At 40.6% G+C, this 21,737-nt stretch overlaps 1 protein-coding gene across 5 annotated transcripts in view; it reads left to right on the forward strand.

The window, feature by feature from the left end:
• Nucleotides 1–21,737, forward strand: part of LOC311439871 (uncharacterized protein) — an 85,609-nt gene that overhangs the window by 34,491 nt on the left and 29,381 nt on the right. Inside the window, exon 3 of one of the 5 annotated variants that reach the window (XR_014695049.1) lies at nucleotides 486–604. The exons of 1 other annotated variant lie outside the window; for it this stretch is intronic. Coding sequence is in view for 1 of the 4 variants with exons in the window: in XM_084526103.1 (XP_084382229.1) it covers nucleotides 19,140–19,171 (32 nt within the window). In the remaining 3 variants the exon portion in view is untranslated. Of the gene's footprint in view, nucleotides 1–485; nucleotides 605–16,326; nucleotides 16,446–18,989; nucleotides 19,172–21,737 lie in introns of those variants that run through there. 3 more of the 5 variants (XR_014695051.1, XR_014695052.1, XM_084526103.1) reach the window with 3 other exon arrangements.

Below are 21,737 nucleotides of genomic sequence, written 5' to 3' on the forward strand. Positions count from 1 at the left end.
CCCAAACTGGAAAGAATTTGCTGTTTGTTTGTACTTCATTTAAAATCTGTAGTGTTTTGTTATTGTTTTGTTTTAATAAACATTTCAAGGGAGGGTCCTTCCACATTTTATTTCTCTCCATGTCATTCTCTTCCCTGCCAGAACCTCCCAGAAGGCACTGAACATAAAACAAACAAAAAATAAAAAAAAAATAACGCCATGGTCCATCTACCTTCGTTTTGGCTGCAGCAAGCGGTCCTTCACAGCACTATGTCTAGGGATATGAGCTTAACAGGAACATCAAATTCTCTCAGAAGCATTGTGCCTGAACTTCTGGTGCCCTGGTGATGGTATATTGTTTAGGGAGCTTTCGTTTGTTAAGGTGCATTAAGTTAAACTTGTTGTGATGCACTCAAATGGAATGGGTGCCTGCTAAGTCTAGACAGTGACAGTGCAGGTCTTTTACAAAATAACAACCTCATTCCCTTTTTTTTTTTTTTTTTCAGTGTGTATAAAGGGCACTGTGTGCTGATGTAGCTAATCCATGCATCAGGCTTTCAAAGGATGCTGGAGCCACGCGCACCCTAACGCAGCATAAAGAATCGGCAAAGTTCTGGGAGTGCAGGTTTTTTGTTGTTGTTAGTTGTTTATACTGAGGAGAGCTTTAGCTGCATCTGAACAAGCCTGGGATGGGTTTGCACAATTCCTAGAGGGAGGAGAAGGCCACACAGAGGTCTGTGCTCTGTACCCTGAGCTGTGTATTGATTGCACAGTACTGACAGAGAAGAGCAGCAGCATTCAAAGTGGAGTGGCAGGATAAGAGGGAAAAAAACACGCCTGCCCAGACTGGGAGTTTGCTGATAGAGAACATCAGGAAACTGGTGTTTGCAGGTGTATTCCACTGCACTCCTTGTACAGATGAGCCATCTGCCACATTCAGGCTCTTTAGGCTGTATAAACTAAAGGAGATTTTGTGAGGTTTGAGCTGGAGCAATCGGGTTTTATCTTCTCCTCTTGCAACCACGCTGTCTGCTTTTATGGCCATCTGTGTTTCTCTCATCACTTCCTTATATTGGTCCAGGTCCAGTAGAGAAGAACCCAAACCCAAACCAATGAGGCACAACCTCAGCAGTGAGCTTGGAGCACAGTGTCTTGGCCCAACTGCTGCTGCTGCAGGCGCAGCCCTAACCCTGGAACTGGGATGAGGCTCAGATCCCCGGCCAATCCCAAATCCTGGATTGTATGGTTTTACCTCAGTTACCCTTTTGCGAAAAGAAATTCTTTTGAATTAGCTGATCCTAGTAGCTGTGCTTTCTGACCAGTATTGTTGAGACTGTACTGTTTTCATCCCCAGCAGCCCTGGAGGGCAGAACAGTACTGTTATCTCAATTTCATTACTGGGGAAACAAGCGCATGTAAAGGAAATGTGTGCATGTCTTTGCGTGCAGCAAAGCAAAGAATTGCAGAAACATTTCCTAGCACTTGATTGCATGTTGTTTCTAGCTGAATTAATGCTGAATTTCTTTTAAATGCATATGTCCTGATCCTGGAGTTCATGCACAGAGTAGGGGTTATTTTGAAGTGTGAAGTGGAGCGATGTGCTGTGTGGCCACAGCTGATAAGAGCTGTGTGACCAAGCAGCCGTCTGGTTCAGAAGGGCTCAGACTGCAGAAATCAACTCTCATAGCCTAGTTTTGCCATTTTGCAGTGAATGTCTTTAAGCTGAGTTACTGATACTAGTCCAAAGCTAGAATTATCTGAAAGCTGATACCATCTGTAGATGGTTTGTCTTTGTCTATTTTTCTTTTCTTTTTCAAATGGGGTTCAATGCAGCTTGACAAACCAGACAAATCTCAATGTCTTTTGATTGTCATAAATCTCACAGTAACTTTTTGCTCTTCAATCCTGCTGAAATCTCATTTCTTCTAAACAGCTTGTGTATGGAGATGAGCTGGAAAATAGCTCAGAAAGCAGAAACTTGGGTTTGTCCTAAGTCTTTCATCTAAACTGTCCCTTTGTGTGGGGATGGCAGCAGGCACGCAAACAGGAGTGTTCAGGTTCTGTGCCGAGCACTGTCTGCAGCAGCAACTCCATGTGTACAGGTAGAAAGAGACAGACACGTTAGGAAATGCTTAGAGGGTGCTGTCCTCTGGTATTGCAGTGCCTCTCCGTGTCAGTCATCACAGACCGGCTCACATTCTCGCAGCTTGCTTAGGGACTGAAATGAGAAGGAAGAAAACAACAGAGGCAGTAAAAAGGCACATGGAATGCCTGGCAGAAGGCAGTCCATTCCTCATACTTGATTATTTTTTTAAGAACAGATTTGGGATCAAAGCGTCTTTTGGAAACAGATGGCATTGACTGCTGTTGGAGAGAGCCTACTGGACTAGTTTGACCCCAGGCTGCTCCACTGTGTCAGTGCCAGTGCTCTTGGGGAAAAAACAGAGAAGGAAATGTGATCGTGGGAGAAAGGGATCTTTTGAGATAGTCCGGCGGAAGGACACTGGGCCGGATGTCAGGAGATAGTGCTTCTATTCCCAGCTCTGCTCTTCACCTTCTCCTGACCTCGAACAAACTTCTTTGTTACGAGGATTCTTATGTGCGTACAACTCTTAGCATTACAGGGCTTCCATATCACTTGACAATACCGTGAAATAATACATTTTGATTTCAACCTGGCTCTTCTCAGGCCAATTCCCAACTCTTTTTGTTGTAGTTGTTCAGCCAGAAAATTAGAGAATAAAACTTAAACCAAAAAGGGATGATGTAGCTCCAAGAACAACTTCCAAGATCTCATGAAAATGTTTATCCTTTAATCAAAATTCAAGTAACATAACAGTATTGTTGCTATCCTATATCACCACAGTTTATTATAACAATAATTTAGTCACTTAAAAAAAATACCAAAAAACTTCTGGGCTGACATTTCAGTTCTCTGCCAGAAAGGAAACTACAGAATTGTATTCAAAACAAAACAAAACAAAAAAACTACAGCAATATCAAAATGTGTTTTTCATCTGGTGCCATAGCAAATGTGTGGAAAATTTACAGGACCATTTACTGCTATGGTCAACAATTTTTTGTGGTCAAATATTATGGGATGTTAGGAATATCTTTTATGATTAAGGAGTCTGTTATTTTCCATTTGCTGTGCTGTTTGCTGGTACCGAACTAGGATAGGACGGGAGTATTGTAATGTAAAGCAATACGAACCCAAACTGCAGCATCTTATCATAGACACAGAAAGAACAGGAACAGGATCTATCTTACCAAATAGTTCTTCCATTTTCCAAAATCTTTCCTCTGCTTTCTGACCCTTGCTTCCTGTTCCTTGCTAAGGACATACGCTAGCCCTGCGGAAGGCACTGAGTTATGTCACAGGTGCAGGCAGGCAGTGATTTCACCATAATGCTCCTATGCAGAATAGCAGAAGTCTGGCACATGAGAACACACAAGTGGCTGGCAGTCAGGTTTCCATTACAACGAAGATATAGGTAAGCATTCAGTCTCTCCCAGAATATGCTGAGAAGCTGCAGTGACAGTGGGCATTAGGTGAAATGTATTATGACTATCAAAGCAAAACCAGGCAAAATTATGACAGCATGTTGTTTGGCACCATCTAAATAATCACAGAACGTTTCAGCATTATAGCAGTTATCTTAAGCAGAAAAGCTTTTTTTGAGCTGGTGTGACGTTTCTTAGCTGCCTGTGGAACATGGAACTGGGACCATAAATTCAATTTTAAAAATAAACAATTGCAAGGTACTGAAACTGTGCAAGGTAACTAGGCGTGCAAGTATGGAATTGAAAACCAAGAAGATCTTATGTACAGTAACTTCTTGTCTGACATTGATTCCCAGTAGGCAAGTTATCTAGTGAACAAATTCGTCAGTTCAGTAGGCAGTCATCAAATCATTTTGCCCATTTCCCTCCAACAAAAGACAGAAAATAATCACTGACAAGGATTTTCTTGTAAAACTGTCAGACTGACCAGCAGCACAGAGCCCTGATTTAAACACAGTCTTTACCTGCTTGCAAGGACACCGTGACTGTTCCAATTCGTGTTAGCAGGGAAATTGGCATCAAGATGTTTTACACTAGCAGAGACTAAAGACATGTGGATTCTATTTGTCCAGCAATTGTGAATAATAAACTAAATAACAATTTAGTAGGTAATTTATGGACAAAAAAGAAGAGACGCATTTGCCAAAACTATTACTCTCATAGTTTAAATCCGCAGATAGTTTAGTTGCTATTTCCTAGCTTTTCTGTGATGCTTTATGCCAGCAGTTCCTAAATGTGGTTCTGGACCACTCACTGGTGGTCCATAAGACAATGAGAAATGGCTGTGTAGCTGGTTTCTGAAACTACATCACCTTTGTTGTGTTTCCAGCAAAAATTTAAATGGGAAGGGTGAGGTTGAGAGAAATTCTTAGGGTTGATGGTGACAAAAACTTCAGGAGACCACTGTACTAGAAAATACGTGACCTTTTACAAGACTGGTGTATAGTTTGTTTTGAAGGTTTTGTGCATTGCAAAGCCGTGTTTAGGATTCAAGTGTGTTCTGGGCTGAGTTGTCCTCCAACCTCTGCAGGTCTGGCTGGTGCATTGCCCTTGTTGGGGTCACGCTGGGAAGCCTCAGCTGCAGGAACCACACGTTCTGAAGAAATGGGGTTCTGCATTTCTGGCACTGATTGCCCACCATTGGAGAAAGAACTGGATGACACTTAATGTAGAGGGCTAATTACTCAAAACTTTGAGGTTGAAGAGGGGAAAAAGAGAATCCTATTTTGGCAAGTAATTCTGTGGCAGATACATCCCACAGACAGTTTATGCCCTGAAGCTTGGTCTGATTACTGCAGTCATTATCTCTGCCTAGCATGGCTAAAGATGTGAACGGTCATAAAATGATCCAAGCCTTTCATTAGCACTCAGCCACAGTTAATCTCACTCTGTGACCTTTTGGGGTGGTGAGTTTTAACAGGTCAGCTTCATGCTGTTCAGAAACTTTTCCATTTCTGGCTTCTAAAATTTCCTGCCCTTTAGTGTCAGCAACTGTTTCCATGTTTGGGATCAACAGGGAGGATGGAGCGATCAGTGTACTGGGAAGAAATGGGTTTCAAAATGTGAACCACTGATGTTTAGAGGAGTGCAACTGCCACTTCTCAGTGTTGCTGAAGGTACGGAGCATGACTGCATTATTTGATAATAAAGCAAGATGCTGCTTGGCTCTAACAAAACTGTCCATAGAGCTATGGACCTATTTTGCTACCTGCTTTCTAGGTGTTGCACGTTTAAGTTTATAGGACTGCCACTTTATTCAAAGGGCATGTTTTGAGGGTAATGTGCTGTATTCTGAAAGACTGTATCTTTCCGTAGTGGTTTAATCTGAAGGAAAATTTCACAGAAAAAATACGTATTTCTTTCTTGTATTCGGAGGGGAAAAAGATAAAAACATATCTTAAGGACATTCTCCTGCAACTTAGTCAACATGTTCATTAATACCAGGAGGGGAATGGAGATAGTAGCTATTTTCAGAGATACAAATGAGTTACCTAATGTGTTCACTGCACCTCTTCCTAGAAAGAGAAGGGGTGAGTAAGAAGGCTGTTACTGTGGCAAGACTGTCCAAACTGCATAGTCTGTAAGCTCAGGCAAAATGGCTTTACCTTGCCTGAGAGCATGTAATGCTACAACTCTGGTGCTAGCTGATTGCTGTCAAAATTTTAGTACTAGAAAATTCCATTCAGCTTTGCTGAGCTGAAAGCCTTTGATTTTTTATTTTATTTTATTTTATTTTATTTTATTTTTTTGAATCTTCATCAGCTTGTATGGGTGGTCTAATAGGCACTGAGGGGACAGAGCACATACACCACTGCAGCCATGTTTTCCGTCAAACATGAAAAGCATCCTGTTGGATAGCGTAACTTTCCACACCTTAGCTGGCCTTGTCTACACTGGAAACCAGCACAGAAAAATTGGCGTGGGTATTATTCCCCTAGAGCTTTGCATAGGTTTGTGCATGGGAAGGAAGGAGGGAAATCCGTGCTCATGGATGTCTCTTGGAAAGTCCCTGCAGGAGAATTTATCCCTGTGGTCTATTGTCTGCTGTAAGTTACTCCCTTGTTGCCATTTGCCACCAAGTTCCCAAGCATTTGAAGTTTGTAGGCCCTATAAAAATAAAATTAGACTGCTTATTTTACTGTATCTGTATTTTACTGCTAGATCCTGTTTAAGCATGGCAGATAAAAGGAAAAGCTTACACTGGTAGTCTTCAAAACTTTCTAAAATTGGAAGCCACTTCTGACTTATCATGAGTGCAGCAACAAAATGACCCTGTACAACAGCTTAAACCAGAAAATGAACAAAGTTTTTTTTTCATTAAAAAAAGGAAATGCACTGAATTAATGATTAATCATTCCATTGGTATTTATTTTCATCATAGACAGGGACTACCTTGTGCCAAGAGGAGTAGGGCCATGAAAAAGGACAGGGTCTTTTTCTTAAAAATTACTGTTTAAAATTTGTCTACATGGAATCATTTCTGAATAAATTGTAAATGTAAAGTTCAGTAGGTATTGCAGAAAAAAATCCACGGGGAATTCCTTTTTCTGAATCCATATATTTTTCTGAGAGTTTATGTAAATTTTATTCTTGCTGTGTAATCAGAAGGGCAGGAAAAAGTCCCTGTGATTTTTCTTTTCTCTAGGTCGCTGCTCACATGTTTGTGGATCCCCAGAGTTTTCTCTTCACTTGTTTGGAGTGATTCTCAGTCATCTCCTTTTACATATATATATTTTTTTTCAGCGTCCTAATGGCATGTCAGCTGTTGCAAATGCTTTGGCTTCACTTATAACATGTCCTAGATATTTCTTTTTCTTTTTTTTTTTTTTTTTTTTCCAGAAGAACTTTAGAAATAAAAGGTTGCTGAACTCAAACTGATCTAAGAATTTGATTTAAATTCATTCCATTTAATCCCTGGTACTTTCCTAGGGCATTTATTTTCAAAGGCATTTAGATATCTGCCAGTATTTTTGCTAGTTTCCAGCTGTCACATCCATATAAGAAGATAGAAATTGCATGGTTTTGTAATTTAATTATAGATTTGGGATTACCAAATTTTGTTTAAACTATGGATAAAGTTGCTGCCTTGTCAGCTTTGACTTTAGTCTTTTAGAGGCATTTCTTGACTTGAGTGCTACTGTCAATGCATGTTAACCGAGTCTTCTTTTTTTCTTCTTTGTTACCGCTTTTCTTCACTAAAGAACCCAGGGAGCCTGTCTCTAAAAATTATTTGAAATGGCTGTACCCACAGAAAACTCCATAAGTATTCTAAAAAAAAGTGCTTGTCAAAATTCCCCAAAGATTTCTGATTCTCTGCACAGTCACAAGAGCTAGCATGTATTCCTGCCATTATTTGGTTTTAGGTAAGCTGAAGAACTTAGTTGAAGACAATTACCAAAAAAAAAATATGAGGTTTGGCTGCTTTGTGCTGAAGTGCTGAATCATAGGGAATCAATGAGACAATATTGGTCGATAATTTAGACAACATGCTTGGTATACCAATGGGCTAGCTTTCACAGAGATTCTTACGTGCATCTCCAGATGACCCAACTGTAAGCAGGACATGCAGGCTAATGTTTCGAAGATGAACTCCATCACTTCTTTGTGCACCGTTGGGTGTGGAAACATATATTAATCGCATTAGCCGATTAAATTTTCTAGATTTGGAATAAGCTTAGTTTTCCTGATTATGTCGGGTATGTGAAAATATTTAAATTGAATATCTGCATTAATAATTTGACCATTCTAAGAACTGGGTCAGTGGCTTTTGGCCACAGTTTGCCATTTCTTCTGATGCGCAGCATCCCTAGCAGTAGGATGATAGTACTAAGTAGGATGAGAAGGGAAAGAGTCATGGTTTGAATCCCAGATATACCTGGAGGTCTCGTTTTCTTTCATAAAGCATTGCAGTCCCATGTAGTTTCTGAAATTAAGCATGGTCTCATTTTCAACGTAGAGTAGAATAGTTCAGCCGGAAGGGACCTTCAAAGATCAACTAGTCAAGAGATTTGGATAGATGAAACTGTGATAGTATTGCAAGTCCTAGTAGAGGATCAGTACGTAGATACCTGCCTTTTCACTGGTACAGTTTTTTTGCAAATGTTTTTCAATGCCAAACCTGCCATTCATTATGATGACAGCAGCAGGTAACTGTTGCTAGGTCTGTTGTTACCTTTGAACACCTTCAGAGCAAAAGATACCGGAGCATATACATTCATCTTTTACTCCACAGAAGTAAATTGAAAACTTCTCAGAAGACTGTAGGAAAACAATAAAAACAATATTTCATGTTGAACATGCTCTATATATCTGAGTAAACATGTAAGTTACGTGAAAGAATACTTTTTCAGCCAACATATGTTAGTGTTCTACAGCTTGTGCTGAATTGCAATTTCTTATAGTTTTTGTGGGGCTGGTACTTACTAGCTGTGCCTTTAAATGAGTAAGCCTAGGCAATCTGAAAAAAAATCTTACGGGATGATGCGCTATTTTGCAAAGCATTAAACCAGTAAGAAGACTGGTGGTGCCTTTCCAAGTATCCATCTTCTTAACTGCTTATCCATCTTTGAAAGGAGGAGCAGGAAAGGAAGGAAGATCCTTAACTACTATAAGTTGTGTGACTATGAACATTTGAATCATTTGAGAATATGAAACTGTGTATTGCAGATCAGATGGCAAAGTAAAATGGGTACATTTTGAGTGTATGCAGAGTACAACACTGAACTTCAGATGAGTTTAGGGCTACAGGTCACACTGGTTCAAATTTCAGTTTGAGCTGCTTTTCAGCTTGCTGAAAAATCTGGCTAAATTAAAGCAAAATATGGAATAATGCATTAAATTTGTGACTTCCAAGTTTTCCTGCGGTTTCCATAATTTGTGGTATTGCAGTATGCACAAAAGCAACAGAGCAGTCTTGGAATGAGAAGGCTGTGTGCTTCCGCCTTTGCCTGCCTGAAAATTTCTTGGATTTTCATCTAGGTTCTGGTAATGGGGCTTTTCAAAGTTCATATATAACCATTTGTGGGCAAGATGAGAACCATTCTTTGTGCTTTGCTTGGTAAGTCTTCAAACGAGAGATCCTAGTTCATTTGGTGCATTTCTGAAGGCTTCATCTGTGAAAAATATGCTTAGGAGAACTTGCCTTACAGCATGAGAAAACAAAATGACAAACATGAAGTTGCTTTTCGCATTCTGCTGTTAATCATGTGTTGGGGTTGGGAGTGTAATGGGAAGAATAGCTGCTTCTACTCTTCCTGCATTAATGGGTGCAGGAGCAATACCTTTGCTTTCTGGAATACAAGAAAGCATAGAGAAAGAATGAGGTAAACATTATTATCTTAGATCATTCCAAATGCCTAAATTCAGGATTTTAATGACTTTGAGTGACAGATTGCATCTAGGCCATTGTGTTTATTAGCTGAACTTAAATGTAAGTCATTTCACAAATCCTATTGGTAGGATCTATTTTGAATGTGTATTGAATGTGTATTATTTTTTTTTTTAGACTCAGTAGTGCTTCTGGCCTCTACAGATCCTGCAGCAGTTTGTTTCACTACTGAATTATGTACTATATAGAACTATGTCCTTGGTAGACATTGGTTTAGTCCTCTACAGACTTAAAATTTAGGGGGAAGGGCTCTTTTTTTTTTTTTTTTTTTTTTTTTTTTTTTTTTTTTGTGCTCTAAAATACAATGCTAATTCCATGTTTGCCTCCTCCACATTATTTGTGATTTTATAGACTTCTAGCATGTGTCTCCTCAGTCATATTTTTTCCATCCTGAAAAGTCCTGGTCTGTTTATTCTCTTATCTTCTGTAGTGGAAGTTGCACAATAGCTCTCACCATCCTTGTAAGGCTGTTGGTACCTGTTTTGGGATGTACTTGAATCTTTCATAGGATACTCTGGTACTGGATCATAGGATACATAGAGTACACTATATCCCTTCATAGGAAAGCTACCACTGGCTTGGCTTCAAGCTCTAAACCTGGATCTTAAAATCCTCAGAAGAAAAAAACAAACAAACAAACACAAACAAACAAACAAACATCCTAGGATATGTTGTTAAGTACTTAATGATGTTTCTTACCTAACTAGACAGTGGATTAGTGTCACACATCTAGATCCTCAGCAATAGTAAAATGGGGAATTTTATTAAACTATCTTACTCTGACCTTTGTGGGAATGCGGCATGACTCTCCCGGGGGGATCTGGGTTGTTCTACTTAATATTAGCTGTGGGGTGATTTTATGTCAGGTTTTAAAAATATGTAAGATAGAAAATGGTTTTAGCTAATGCGTATTTGCAGAAATTGTGTTACTAACCACCTGCTTCTGCTTCACATCCAAAGATTTTCTGTCTTATTCTCAAAAAAATCTCTCATTTAAACACAAATGTCTTTAAAATATTGAACTGCTTGGCTTTCAGCACTTTTAGAAGATATTATTTTTCTCCTTGTCTTTTATTGCCTGAATTCAGCCCTTGTTAATATTAAAACAAATATCTTGGCACCAAACACAGTCTCCCTGATCCCTGTTTTTTGTTAGCCACTGTTTGAAAACCTTGTTAGCTTAGTGTTGGGCACTCATTAAACTTCCAGCTTACACAAGGTGCCTCCCAGCTCTGACAGATTCTGCGCTGCGGCGTTTATATGCGTGAGCATGTGTTAGTGTGTGTTTGAGTGTGTGACTTACTGACCTGTACACCAGGCCAATAAAACCGTAAAAGAAATGCGCCCTCGCTTCCCCCCGGCAAGTCCGGGGTGTAATTCCTCCCTTCCCTCTGTGGTGTGCAGAATCCAGCAGTGACCCCATACAGGGCTCCATTCTGCTCCCAAACAATGGGCTGCTGTTCATGCCATATTATCATGTACTACCTTAGCAGTGGAAACTCCTCATTACTAAGTTAATCAAATATTTTTCTTCCTTCCCTCAAAATTTGTCACAACAAAAAGATGCATGCCTTTGCATTCAAAATGATCAATATCTCTACTTACATATGCAGGTGGTCGCATGTTCTTTGTTTTATTTTGTTTTCATTTTTTTTGTAGTTTTTTTTAGCAGCGCTGCAGGCAGCACAGGAGACGAAGGGGATTCTGTTTTTCCAAAGGTTGGACTTGGATATGCCAATGATTGTCTGGCTTGCATATGTGGAAAAACACCGTCAAACAGCACAGCGGCTCTTTATTTTTTAATTACTACGTGACGTTTAAATGTTTTAGTTTAATTACATATCCCTTCTCCCAACACTTGCCTGCTGTTCTGAGAAGGAAAAGAAAAAAAGGAAAAAGAAAAAAAGTCCTTAGAGACCAATGAAACGAGTAAAGACACTTCTGTGCAATGCATCAGAACAAAAGGGAGAGCTTAAAATGCTTTCGTCCAGCTCTGTCTTCCAAGGTCCTTCGACCAAACAGGTTCCATTGTAGCAAAAGGAAAGCATCAGGAATTTGAAATATGTGCACACAGGTCCTCTGTTTCAGTGTAAATCAGCAGTGATGTCAGCGCTGCTGTGCTGATTTACACCAGCTGGTGTAGCTACCTGTTGCCTCGGTGGGGTTGTAGTGTCATACACCTGCTGAGAGACAGCCTGGGACACATCTCGGGTATTAGTTCAGGCACAGAACACTGTTCTGATTCTGCTGTATCTGGTATGAATTAGGAATTAGTCCCACAAAATTAAGGGAGCTTGTAATAATATAAGGGAGGGTTAAATTGGGCTCCTTCGATATCTGCTAACTTGCTTGGCCTCTGAATTTATTCCCTTTGCTATTCGTCTCTCAGTAGCTGCTTGTACTGCTAAATATCAATATTTACATCAGGATATGTTGCCTTTAAACCCAATGGCTGATTATTTTTCGTGGTTTGTGCTTGAGCTGAGATTCAAGGTAATGAGGGTTTTTCCTTCCCTCTTACCTCCTCATGCTGAGGAGGTTCAGCTGGTTTCAGCTGAAAATTAAAACTAAAACAAACAAACAAACAAACAAAAAACAACTAGATTTTGATGGATAAGTTCAAGAAGAAATTCTGAAATGCCTAAGACTCAGTCTGTTCTTTTCAGGATAACTCTGTCTCCAAAATAATGCCAGTTCTGGCCCTTCTGGGGAGGGGCTGTGGCAGATGAGCTGTGGCTGGCCTAGCCCTGAGGCCTAAGCTCTGGCGCCCTTGCCTGTGGCCTGCTGGTGCAGCATGGGGCAGGGCCGGCCCAGGTCCCATGCGCCCATTTCACAGCCTAGCACCAATGTCCTCTAAAATCAGCCTTGGGTTTTGCCAGCAGATCTCCATATGTGTTTGCTGGCTTACCTGCTGGTTGAAACTCCACTTTAACTGAGGTAACCTAGATTAAATTCTGTGTCAAAGCATGACACGGATCAATAGCAAGGCTTACTTTAAATGTTACCTCAAAATGTTACCTCATAATCTTGATGAAATGGTCCTTCCATGAAAGCATTAGTGAGCCAGGACAAGGCCAGATCTTGCACGAATGAAATTCTCTTTCCATGTGCTGATATGGCTGCATGTTTAGTTGCCATAATTCGTAAGAGATGGGCATCCAGATGGATCATATTTTCTTTAATCACTTGGTGAAATCAATGAAAGTGCTTTCTACTAAGAGGAAAGGTTGCCCAGCTTATTTCTAGGAGGCATTATTTTTGTTCTTTATAGGTTTTTTTGTTAAATTAATATAAAATACAGGTTATACTGAGTGATCTTGCACAGCTCTCTGGATGCATCGTATTTCTGTGGAATTGAATAGCCTCATCTTTTTCATGTATGTCAAGGTGTCTCTTTCAATCTCAGTTATATGAAATTTCATTTCAAGCTATTTAAAATATCCTGCTTTTCTGGAAGCAGAGAAGTATATAACAGTTTGACACCACTGAACCCAAGTAGCTCAAAGCTAAAGAACATTTTTATTTTTATTTATTTATTTATTTATTTATTTTGCATTTAATCTAATTTTTAGGACTCTCAAAGTTCAGTGTTAGGTTTACAAGTTCCTGACTCATGATTTTAGCAGGCTTGATTTGCCAGCCATAGAGCAGCCTTTGAAAATGCGTTTTAATTCTGTGAAATAATTGAGTCTTCAGAAAATGTTGTTCCAGGGAAACCTTCAGAGATTGGAAATAAAGCTGTTTATACAGAATATTTGAATTTGACTAAATCAGCAAGTTATGAGAAAGACCACTTTGTTGGAGTACTTCTGGTTTGGTCTACTTAGTAGTACTACTTTTGACTTGAAATCCATCACTGTCTTTCTGAAACATCGGTCACATTTGGAAAAATACATTTTCATTAGCCTTCCCACTTTTGAACGATGTTGCTCTTCCTCTGGAGCTTACTGTCTGTAGAGAGCAGAAAGCAGATGTTTGTCTCAGCAGCTGAGATGTGCGTTGCTGCCACTGAAATGTGAGGGGAATGTTGCTACTAACGTCAGTGGCACCTGATTGTAAACAAGTAAGTGCATTCTCCTCACTATCTGCTTTATCCATTTGTTATGCTAACAGAAATTATTCTAGTGTATGTCACCAGCAGGAAGAAATTAGTTTTTACAGATTTTCTGCAAGTTAGACTGTTTTCCAAACAGAGAGAGGAAAATAAGGGAAGTGGAAAAAGGGAATGGGGCAGGGATTTCCTCTTTCCTGTTTTAGCAATGACATAGAACAAAGCAGACTCCATCATCACTGCACCTCAGGTGCTAGTATTTGTTGTCACAGGAGGAGTGTGAGTATGTGCCATGTGTGACCTGACCTGGTGGCAGCACCCTGTGTCCCAGAAATGGAGCCTGTCTATTGAATACTCCCTACAACTGAAACTTTGTGAACGTAATGATCAATCTGCACTGGTTCCCTCAGAGAAACGAAGAGGGTGGCTTTCAGAAGAGGTCTTTGGGACATCTTTTTGTATGTATGCAAACCGTGTCTTATTTTCAGTGGAGCTGAGGAGATTGAGGGTTCTGTCTAACCCAAATGGAATAAACTCTAAGAACGTAGATAATGGATTTTATTCCCTTTTGTTCACTTTGTAGTAAATTCTTGTACAGCGGTAATACAAGTATAGAAAAATGCCATACACATCCCAATCAAGGAAGTTCACCTTGGAGACTATATTAGACTTCTGTGTATTTCTGTATTAATATGGAGATGAGCTAGATAACTCAGTAACTTTTCCCATCTTCGATTTATATTTTTTGTTCCCAGAAATTCTGTAAAAGTGCTGGAAGATGTCCCTCTTATTTGAGCCCATTCTGTACTCTGTTCTTGGGTTTCAGGAAGGAATACGAAGAAGATACCATCTTTGTGTTTCTCTGTTTTTTTGTGTGACATACCTGAGACTAATTAAAAGACAGTAAATTGCAGTTTATACAGAAGATGCAACATCTGTTCACAAAGTATGATTTTCTCTCTTCTGCCTCGCACCATTGGTTTACCATCCTGTCTTTCCTGTTGGAAACTGAAGAGGTGAATGATAAAAACTGGGCTTTGTCCAGTTTGCAACAGTTCAATATGTTCCTCTCATGAGATTTAGCTTGAAGTGCTTGGTTGCATCTCTTTTCCCCACTCATGCTGGTTCAATATCCTGTCTATTTTAAAATAAGTTTTGCAACATACAAACCAGATGTTTCTGAGACTGGAGAGGAGATCTGTAGTGGAGTTTGAGCATGTGACTCCTGTCCTTCCCCCACTGTGGTGAGTAAGGACAAATAAACATCACCAGAGTGCAAAAGACTGGGCATTTTTAGCCCTGTAACTTTCAGCAGCTTTCTCTTGAACACCTCCTGAGTTTGTTCCTTTGCTTCATCTGCTGTCTTGCTAGTTGTCCCTTCTTCTGCAACAGCATGCGATCACTTGTACATGCAACTGGTGGTGGCAGTTGACCAAATAAGAACGTGAGCTATTGCTTCCTTGCATAGCACAGCTTGTTCCCCTCTTGTAGCCAGAAGGCTGGGTTAAGGGGTTCATAAGGCAGGATTAGGGACTGTCCCTAATGTATCCCCTTACCTCTCTTGCTGTCCCCTTGCTTGTACCTTCATCATCTTCTGGGCCCTTCCCACGTGCCGGTGTTTCCAGGTGCACCTGCAGTGTAAGCCTCTTTACCTTCCAAGACATGTTCCCACAGTAACTTCTGTTTCTAGCAGAGTCAGATGAAACAGGCAAGTGTACATGTATTTTGTGTGAGAGTCTGAATGTGTGAAAAATGCTTGTTTCACTTCCAAATAGCTTGTTTTTTTTTTGTTTTTTTTTTTTTTTGCTTTGTTTTGTTTTGTTTTTTAATCTGAAAAAGAACAGGTTAGACAGAATTGATTTGTCTTTTTACATTAACTTCCTTTCTTTCAATGTGGGAAATGCATAAACAAATGAAGGAAAAGCAGAAAGTAATAAATAAAAATTGTTGGCTGCAGCTGAAGTTCCACAGAGAAAATGTATTCAATTGAAAAGTCATTTTCCATCAGTAAAACTTTGAAGCCAAAAGTGTCAAACAGCCTTTTCAGCACATTCTCCTTTTCAGCAGTCATCCAACAGAGGCGATGTGATTGCAGGCCAAGGGGAAGGTGGGCTTCAGCCCAGTGGCTCAGGCTGCGTAACCATTTTTCAAATGATTTCTAATTATTAGAGGCATCTCTTATGGGATCATTTGATGAAGCCTGATGTTGTCTGACCTTCACAGAACATAGTACTCTGGTAATTGTACTAGTGTTTTATTATTTTTCAATAAGGAAATTGTTGTTTATAGTTCACAAGTAAGTTATCATCTTGACCTTTTCATCTGCCACTCATACACTCCCTCGAGTGGCCTATGTTATGAATTACATTTACTCAACAGGGCTGTTTGGTTTGTCTGGATATAATTTAGCTGGTATTTTGAAGCACCTCAATACTGCCTAAAACAGCAAAGTTTTACTGTGAAATTGTGAATGTTGGAGTTGTCTTTAGCTGAGAACTTGCTGGGTAGAAACAGCAGGAATAGGAAGGGTTGCCGCCTTGTTTCCCTGTCCATGGAGTTGCTGTCTTGACCATGTGTCACCCACGGATCAACTTATGTGGTTCTTCCTAATCAATGTGGCTTAGCAGTGACATAATTCATGTAACTCTTTCACTTGAACATATCTCTGTATTAGAGGTTGGTGCCAGTTCTACGTAAAACTCTGAATTCCTGTGTTCATATTTTGTTTACCAAATTATCGGTATGACATCTGTGAGGATACCCTCTCTGCTTCTTTAAAACTGCAGTGGGAAGTACATCAACAAGGTTTGGGAATGTTCTTGGCTGACACTTACAGGGGAAGACACAGAGGAATGTTCCAGCCGTTACGATTTTCTTTTTCAAAGTGCTTTGTGTTTGGTACTAAATCTTTGTGGAGTGCTGTTCCCTGATGGAAATGTCATATGTATGACTGATGGAAATGTCGTGAGTATGGCCCTTGGACATCTCTGACAAGTATCACATTCTCGCTCTCCTTTTCATGTTATTGCTAACACCATTTTAAGGGGCCAGATTTGGGAGACATATTTCTTCTGTCCCAAATATTCATGCTGTTAGTGAAAGATGTTTAGAACAGTGATTTTTAAAGGGTATGATCCTGTAATCTTCTGAATCAGCTAGATGCCTGATTTTCTAGCTTTGACCAGGCTATCCGATTAATTGTAGGAGAAAGTTTCAAAGTCTCACTGCCTGACTCTGACCCTCACAGGTGTTTGGAAGCACTAGCTGCTTGGTTTTCTCTGTATAACTGCCAGCAGGTGTTTGCTGTTGTCATTATCATTTGTGCTGCAGTAGCATTTAGAACTGTTCCTCATGAACCATTACACAGTACTCTACAGAACAAGATTTCAGCTCCCAAATCTTAGAGTGTGCCTGCCTATAGTCAAAGGTGTGGCTGCAATTTGTGTGAACATCAGTACCTGAGCTGAAAGCTAGGTAGTTTGGTACCAGCATAGCTCTTCATGCAGCAGCTGAAGCATAGAGAGAGGAGGTGACATCTGCGAGATCATTTAAAGACCCATAATCTAGGGTGGGGGGTGTAACCAAACTGCTGAGCTTCTCTCTAGTGCTCTGCCTACCAAGCTACATACATACTGTCTGCTAATTCTACTAGGATCAGATTCTTCAGTGATAAAAACTTAAACCCAGCTGCATTTGATTTTCACTACAGCTTTTGACAAGGGTATTTCCCCTGTGTGGCATCCAAAGAACAGAAGATCCCAGTATGTAGACACCATTAGCACTGGGGGGTGCCTCGGGGGGTGTTGATCTGCAATCAACAGGGCTGGCTTCTAGCATAATGATTTCCTGATAATTGGCCCATGACTGGAAGTGGCAGGGCATACTAATATTCGCCAGAGCCAAAGGGAGTGATGGATATTATGGACCTTCTGTCAGTTGATAATATCCTCACTGCTGCATGTGTCGGAAGAAGACAAAGGCCTGCTCTTCCCTGGGGTTTCTCACATGGCAGAGGGAATGCCTGGCAGTTTTACATGGACTTAGTTATTCAGCAGTGGAAGCTGTGATCATGAGCTGGCTTCATCTGGTTTCAATCAGCCGTTTCTCTCTCTCTGCTGAATGTTCCTATGTTCATGGAATATTTTTCCAACTGCCAAATGTGTTCCTTTGGCATTACCTTTCCAGCCCGCAGCAGAAGGATTGCAGGAAAAAAAAAAAAAAAAAAAAAGTGGCTTCATCAAAGTAGGAGTTTGAATCAATAAGGCGTTATCAACGCTATGGATAGCTTTTTTGGCTGCCCTGGCAGCTAACTTGTTCTACTTCTCTTGCGGGGAAGTGCATCTTAACCTTTCCCAGCTCTAGCCTCAGTGAAACTTAAAACGATCAGATCGGTATCTTCAGAGTCCTTAGCTAGCTAATATGATTCTATCTTGCTGGTGTGGAGTTAAAGGGTGTTTGAATGAAGAATGGAGTAGTGTTCTTCCAAGATATCATATTATAACTTTGCTTTGGGGGAGATTTTCTTTTAAGCAAGTAACAGTTGTGATGGAAAATAACCTCTCCTTTATCCTTCTTATACTTCTGTCACCAAGAATTTAAGCAAATCTGTTCTTCATCGCATCCAGCTAAAGTCACAAGCAGATTTCAGAATCACTGCATGTGTCAATAATCAAACAATATAGAGGCCAGGGGGCTGGTTTAACTTTAGCAGTTTTGTGCTGGGATTATTAAAATGCATGGTGATGTGTTTCAAGAATGGGAATATCAAAGCGCCCTCTTTTATGTGGAGGAAGCAATAGCACATGTGAGAACACTCTAACTAAAAACTGCATTTTAAATAAAAACATTTCCAATATAAAGGCAGATTAATCTGCATGTGTCTGCTGCAGGGTCCCATACTGACTCCAGGAAATAAGCGTGCTAAGTGGATCACTTTTAACTTAGAAACAGAAGAGCAAGATGATGTCAGTGTCCTCTGGCAGATCTAAAAAGAAACGAATGGCTATTTCAAGGAATTAAAATGAGGACCTATATGTGTGTTACGTATATATCTCTTCCTTTAGGTGAGGACTACTTTAATTTGTTTTGAAGAAATGGCATTCAAGAGCTGTTCCGTGTGGCCTGATCACTAGAGAGGGCTAGAGATGCACATTACATTAATGGGGTTCCACCAGCAAGATGCAAAGGGACTTGTCTTTTAATTGAGTGGAGTCATTTTCCAGTGGAGGTCAGGTGGTCCTGTATTGAGTTGCCTAAAAAAGCCCAAGAGAACGCCATCAAAATACCTTTTGTGTCTCTGCCCGCGATAATGTTAACAAAAGCTTTCTTAGTCTGGGTAGATTGTTTAGATCAGCTTCACAAGTATCTTTCATTACTTCAAGGCAGCCATGACAGAGACAATTGTCTAAGGTTTAAACATCTCTGACTAAGAGCTAGAGGGAAGTGCCATCAAATTCAGGTGGTTGCTATAGAGGGCCAAAAGAAACTAGATATACAGCTGAGCTAAATTATAGCAAATTTAACTATTGCAAGCTAGATGAACAAAGACATTAGGCTTCAAAGACACTGCACCATGCAAAATCAAGAGTCCACAGCTAAGAGCGCTCACAATTCTTAATCTCATAGCTGTCTGTGCAAACCTCATCACCAGTATTTCAAATGATAGATTTAGAATCATTTTCAGTTCTAAGGTAAGTTCACAAATTTTGCTTCAGGTCCTTAGCTTTAGAGATATTCCTTGTTAAGTTAAAAAAAAAAATACAGTAGAAGATGGTGGGAATAAAATGAATTGATTGAAAGTTAAGGTGGGAGTTGGAAGTAGCATCAGCTGCAGGGGCTGGCATGCAGCTGCAGTGCAGTAACGGCTGGGGAAGGCCTCCTCCTGACATCGGGCGGCTGTTCTGTCTCAGGGAGCTGGTGGAATAAAGCAGAGCAGAAAGTGCTTTCCTTAAAGCACAGGTGGCAAAAGCATCATCCAGAGCTTGCTGAGTGCAAGCCAAAAGCATACTTTGTTCTGTGGAGCAGATATTAACTCTGATCAAGGCCTTAATGAAAATGCATGTGCAGACACTTGCCCTGACTGGAGTGTCATTGCTACGGAGTGAGTTTGGATGACCAGCACCTCATCATGTCCCTAGCAGTGAGCAACAGCCACTTCACAAAGCCATACCTACAAAACTGGTCCTTCCTTCTGCACGTGTTCTCTTGCTTCTGTACTCCCTGTTGCTCCAGTAAGTTGTCTGGGAACGTGTCTTGCTGTTTTTGGTATGTCAGTAAGCTGAGCATTGTGTGATTCTTTCTGCCTGATGTATTTCTCCTTTTGGCCTTACATGGGCAAGTATGAGACCTTCAGATAACTTTCTGTGAAGGGTTACAGTTGAGAGTGAGCATGATGTCTGATCCCTAGCCTCTAACCTGGGGGGAGCCAGCTATCCCAGTTGGAAAATGTCAGAATTGTAAGAACAGTTTAGGGTGTTTTACAGCAAAAATTTGAGTAATAGATTACGCTAAAGCTAAGGAATGGCAACTACTGTGGACTTACATGGTACATAAGATATGTACCTCCTGCCTGGGAGCTAGGCTACATCTGCAGTACATCGTAGTCAGCTGGACTAGGACCAGAGCTCAATAGACACCTGATAGCAATACAGGACATATAGCGATAGGACAAGGAGAAATGGCTTTAAACTAAAAGAGGGTAGGTTTAGATTCAATTTTAGGAAGAAATTCTTTACTTATGAGGGTGGTGAGGCAATGGAACAGGTTACCTAGAAAAGCTGTGGATGCCCCAAGTGTTCAAGGCCAGGTTGAATGGGGTTTGAGCAACCTGGCCTGGTGGGAGGTGTCCTGGCCCACGGCAGGGGGTTGGAACTGGATGGGCTTTAAGGTCCCTTCCAACCCAAACCCTTCTGTGAGTGCCTGTGGCTCTGTGGATTTCCTCAGCATTCCCATGGGAGCACAGACTGTGTGCAGATGCTGATCTCCTCCTATGAAAGAGGGTTTTAAGGCACTGTAGGGAGAGTTCTACAAAATCTTGTCTGCTCCCATGGGCTGAACTTTAAGAACAAATCTGGAATGGGTCACCATGCCTTGTCCAGATGCAAAGGGAAGGTTGCGTGACGAGGCAGTATATACCAGAGTTCTCTCTGTCAGAAAAAGTTTGTCCTCACATGGGATGTACGACAAGTATGGGCTTGACCATAGTTTCAGTCCTGCTATAGCAGTCTTAGCAAATTCTGAGTGTTACACTGAAAACAAAGAGTGCAGAGTGAGAAATTCCCATGTTTCTCACCCCTGTGCCCTGGCATGTTTCGGAGGGCTCTATTTGTCTGGTTGGATAGTGTGTCTTTATGATCCTTTCTTCCTTTTTTCTTTCTAGAAAGATTTCATACAAGATGTTCTTTAAATGATATGGGGAAGGCTAGACTTCTTAAGCAGAACTGTGGTGCTGCCTGCTCCAAATACTTTGCCAGTCGGTCTCTATGCCACTTTGGCCAACAAAGCCACCACTTGCCCATGTCAACAGTATCTACTGCTGCTTGTCTGGGGGCACTTCAGAGATGCCTCTGATTCCTAGGACTAAGCAAAAAAAGTTTGTTTGGGAGTCCAGCTCACATCCTGTTCACTAGCCAAATATAAGAAGGTCTTTGGTCATTTGAGTATAACTGATAAGTATTTGACTCAGTGTTGTCTTAGAGTAGAAATCTGTCTCTGTTGAAAGGTATCATTCCTTTTTACTTATGTTCGTGGATGTCAGCTTGAGATCATATTGACTAGGGGCTTCTTAGGTACCAAGGGGGTAGAGACCTTGTAAAATGCATCTAAGACTGCAGGGTTAATTTTTAACCTGCTGCAGTATAAAGCAGTATAAAATCAATTTGGCCAAAGCCTGCTTAAGTGGGTAATTAAGGTCACAATCAACCAAAATGGCTTCTGAAACCATTGCAGCTATAGATCATTACACTTCTCTCCCAGCACAATGCAAAAAGACAGGCCCCAGCTAATGCTTTCATCTGGCTATCAATCATCATTACATTGTAAACTGCCAGGGTGAGAGAGGGCAAAGCTTTGAATTCAGAGCTGATGGAAGTTCTATGACCTGGGGGCTTTCTTAAGCTAAAGGCTAATTAACCATAAAAGAGTCAAAGGTCTGCAAGTCTAACACATTAAATGATGTGGCTGCCTCTTTAGGTTCCATTGTATCAGTAAACATTAATTCTGTTAAGTGTGAACAAGTCTACGGCAATCTGTGCCTTC

Source organism: Aythya ferina, assembly GCF_964211825.1.
Source record: "Aythya ferina genome assembly, chromosome: 7".
NCBI classification, from domain to species: Eukaryota; Metazoa; Chordata; class Aves; order Anseriformes; family Anatidae; genus Aythya; species Aythya ferina.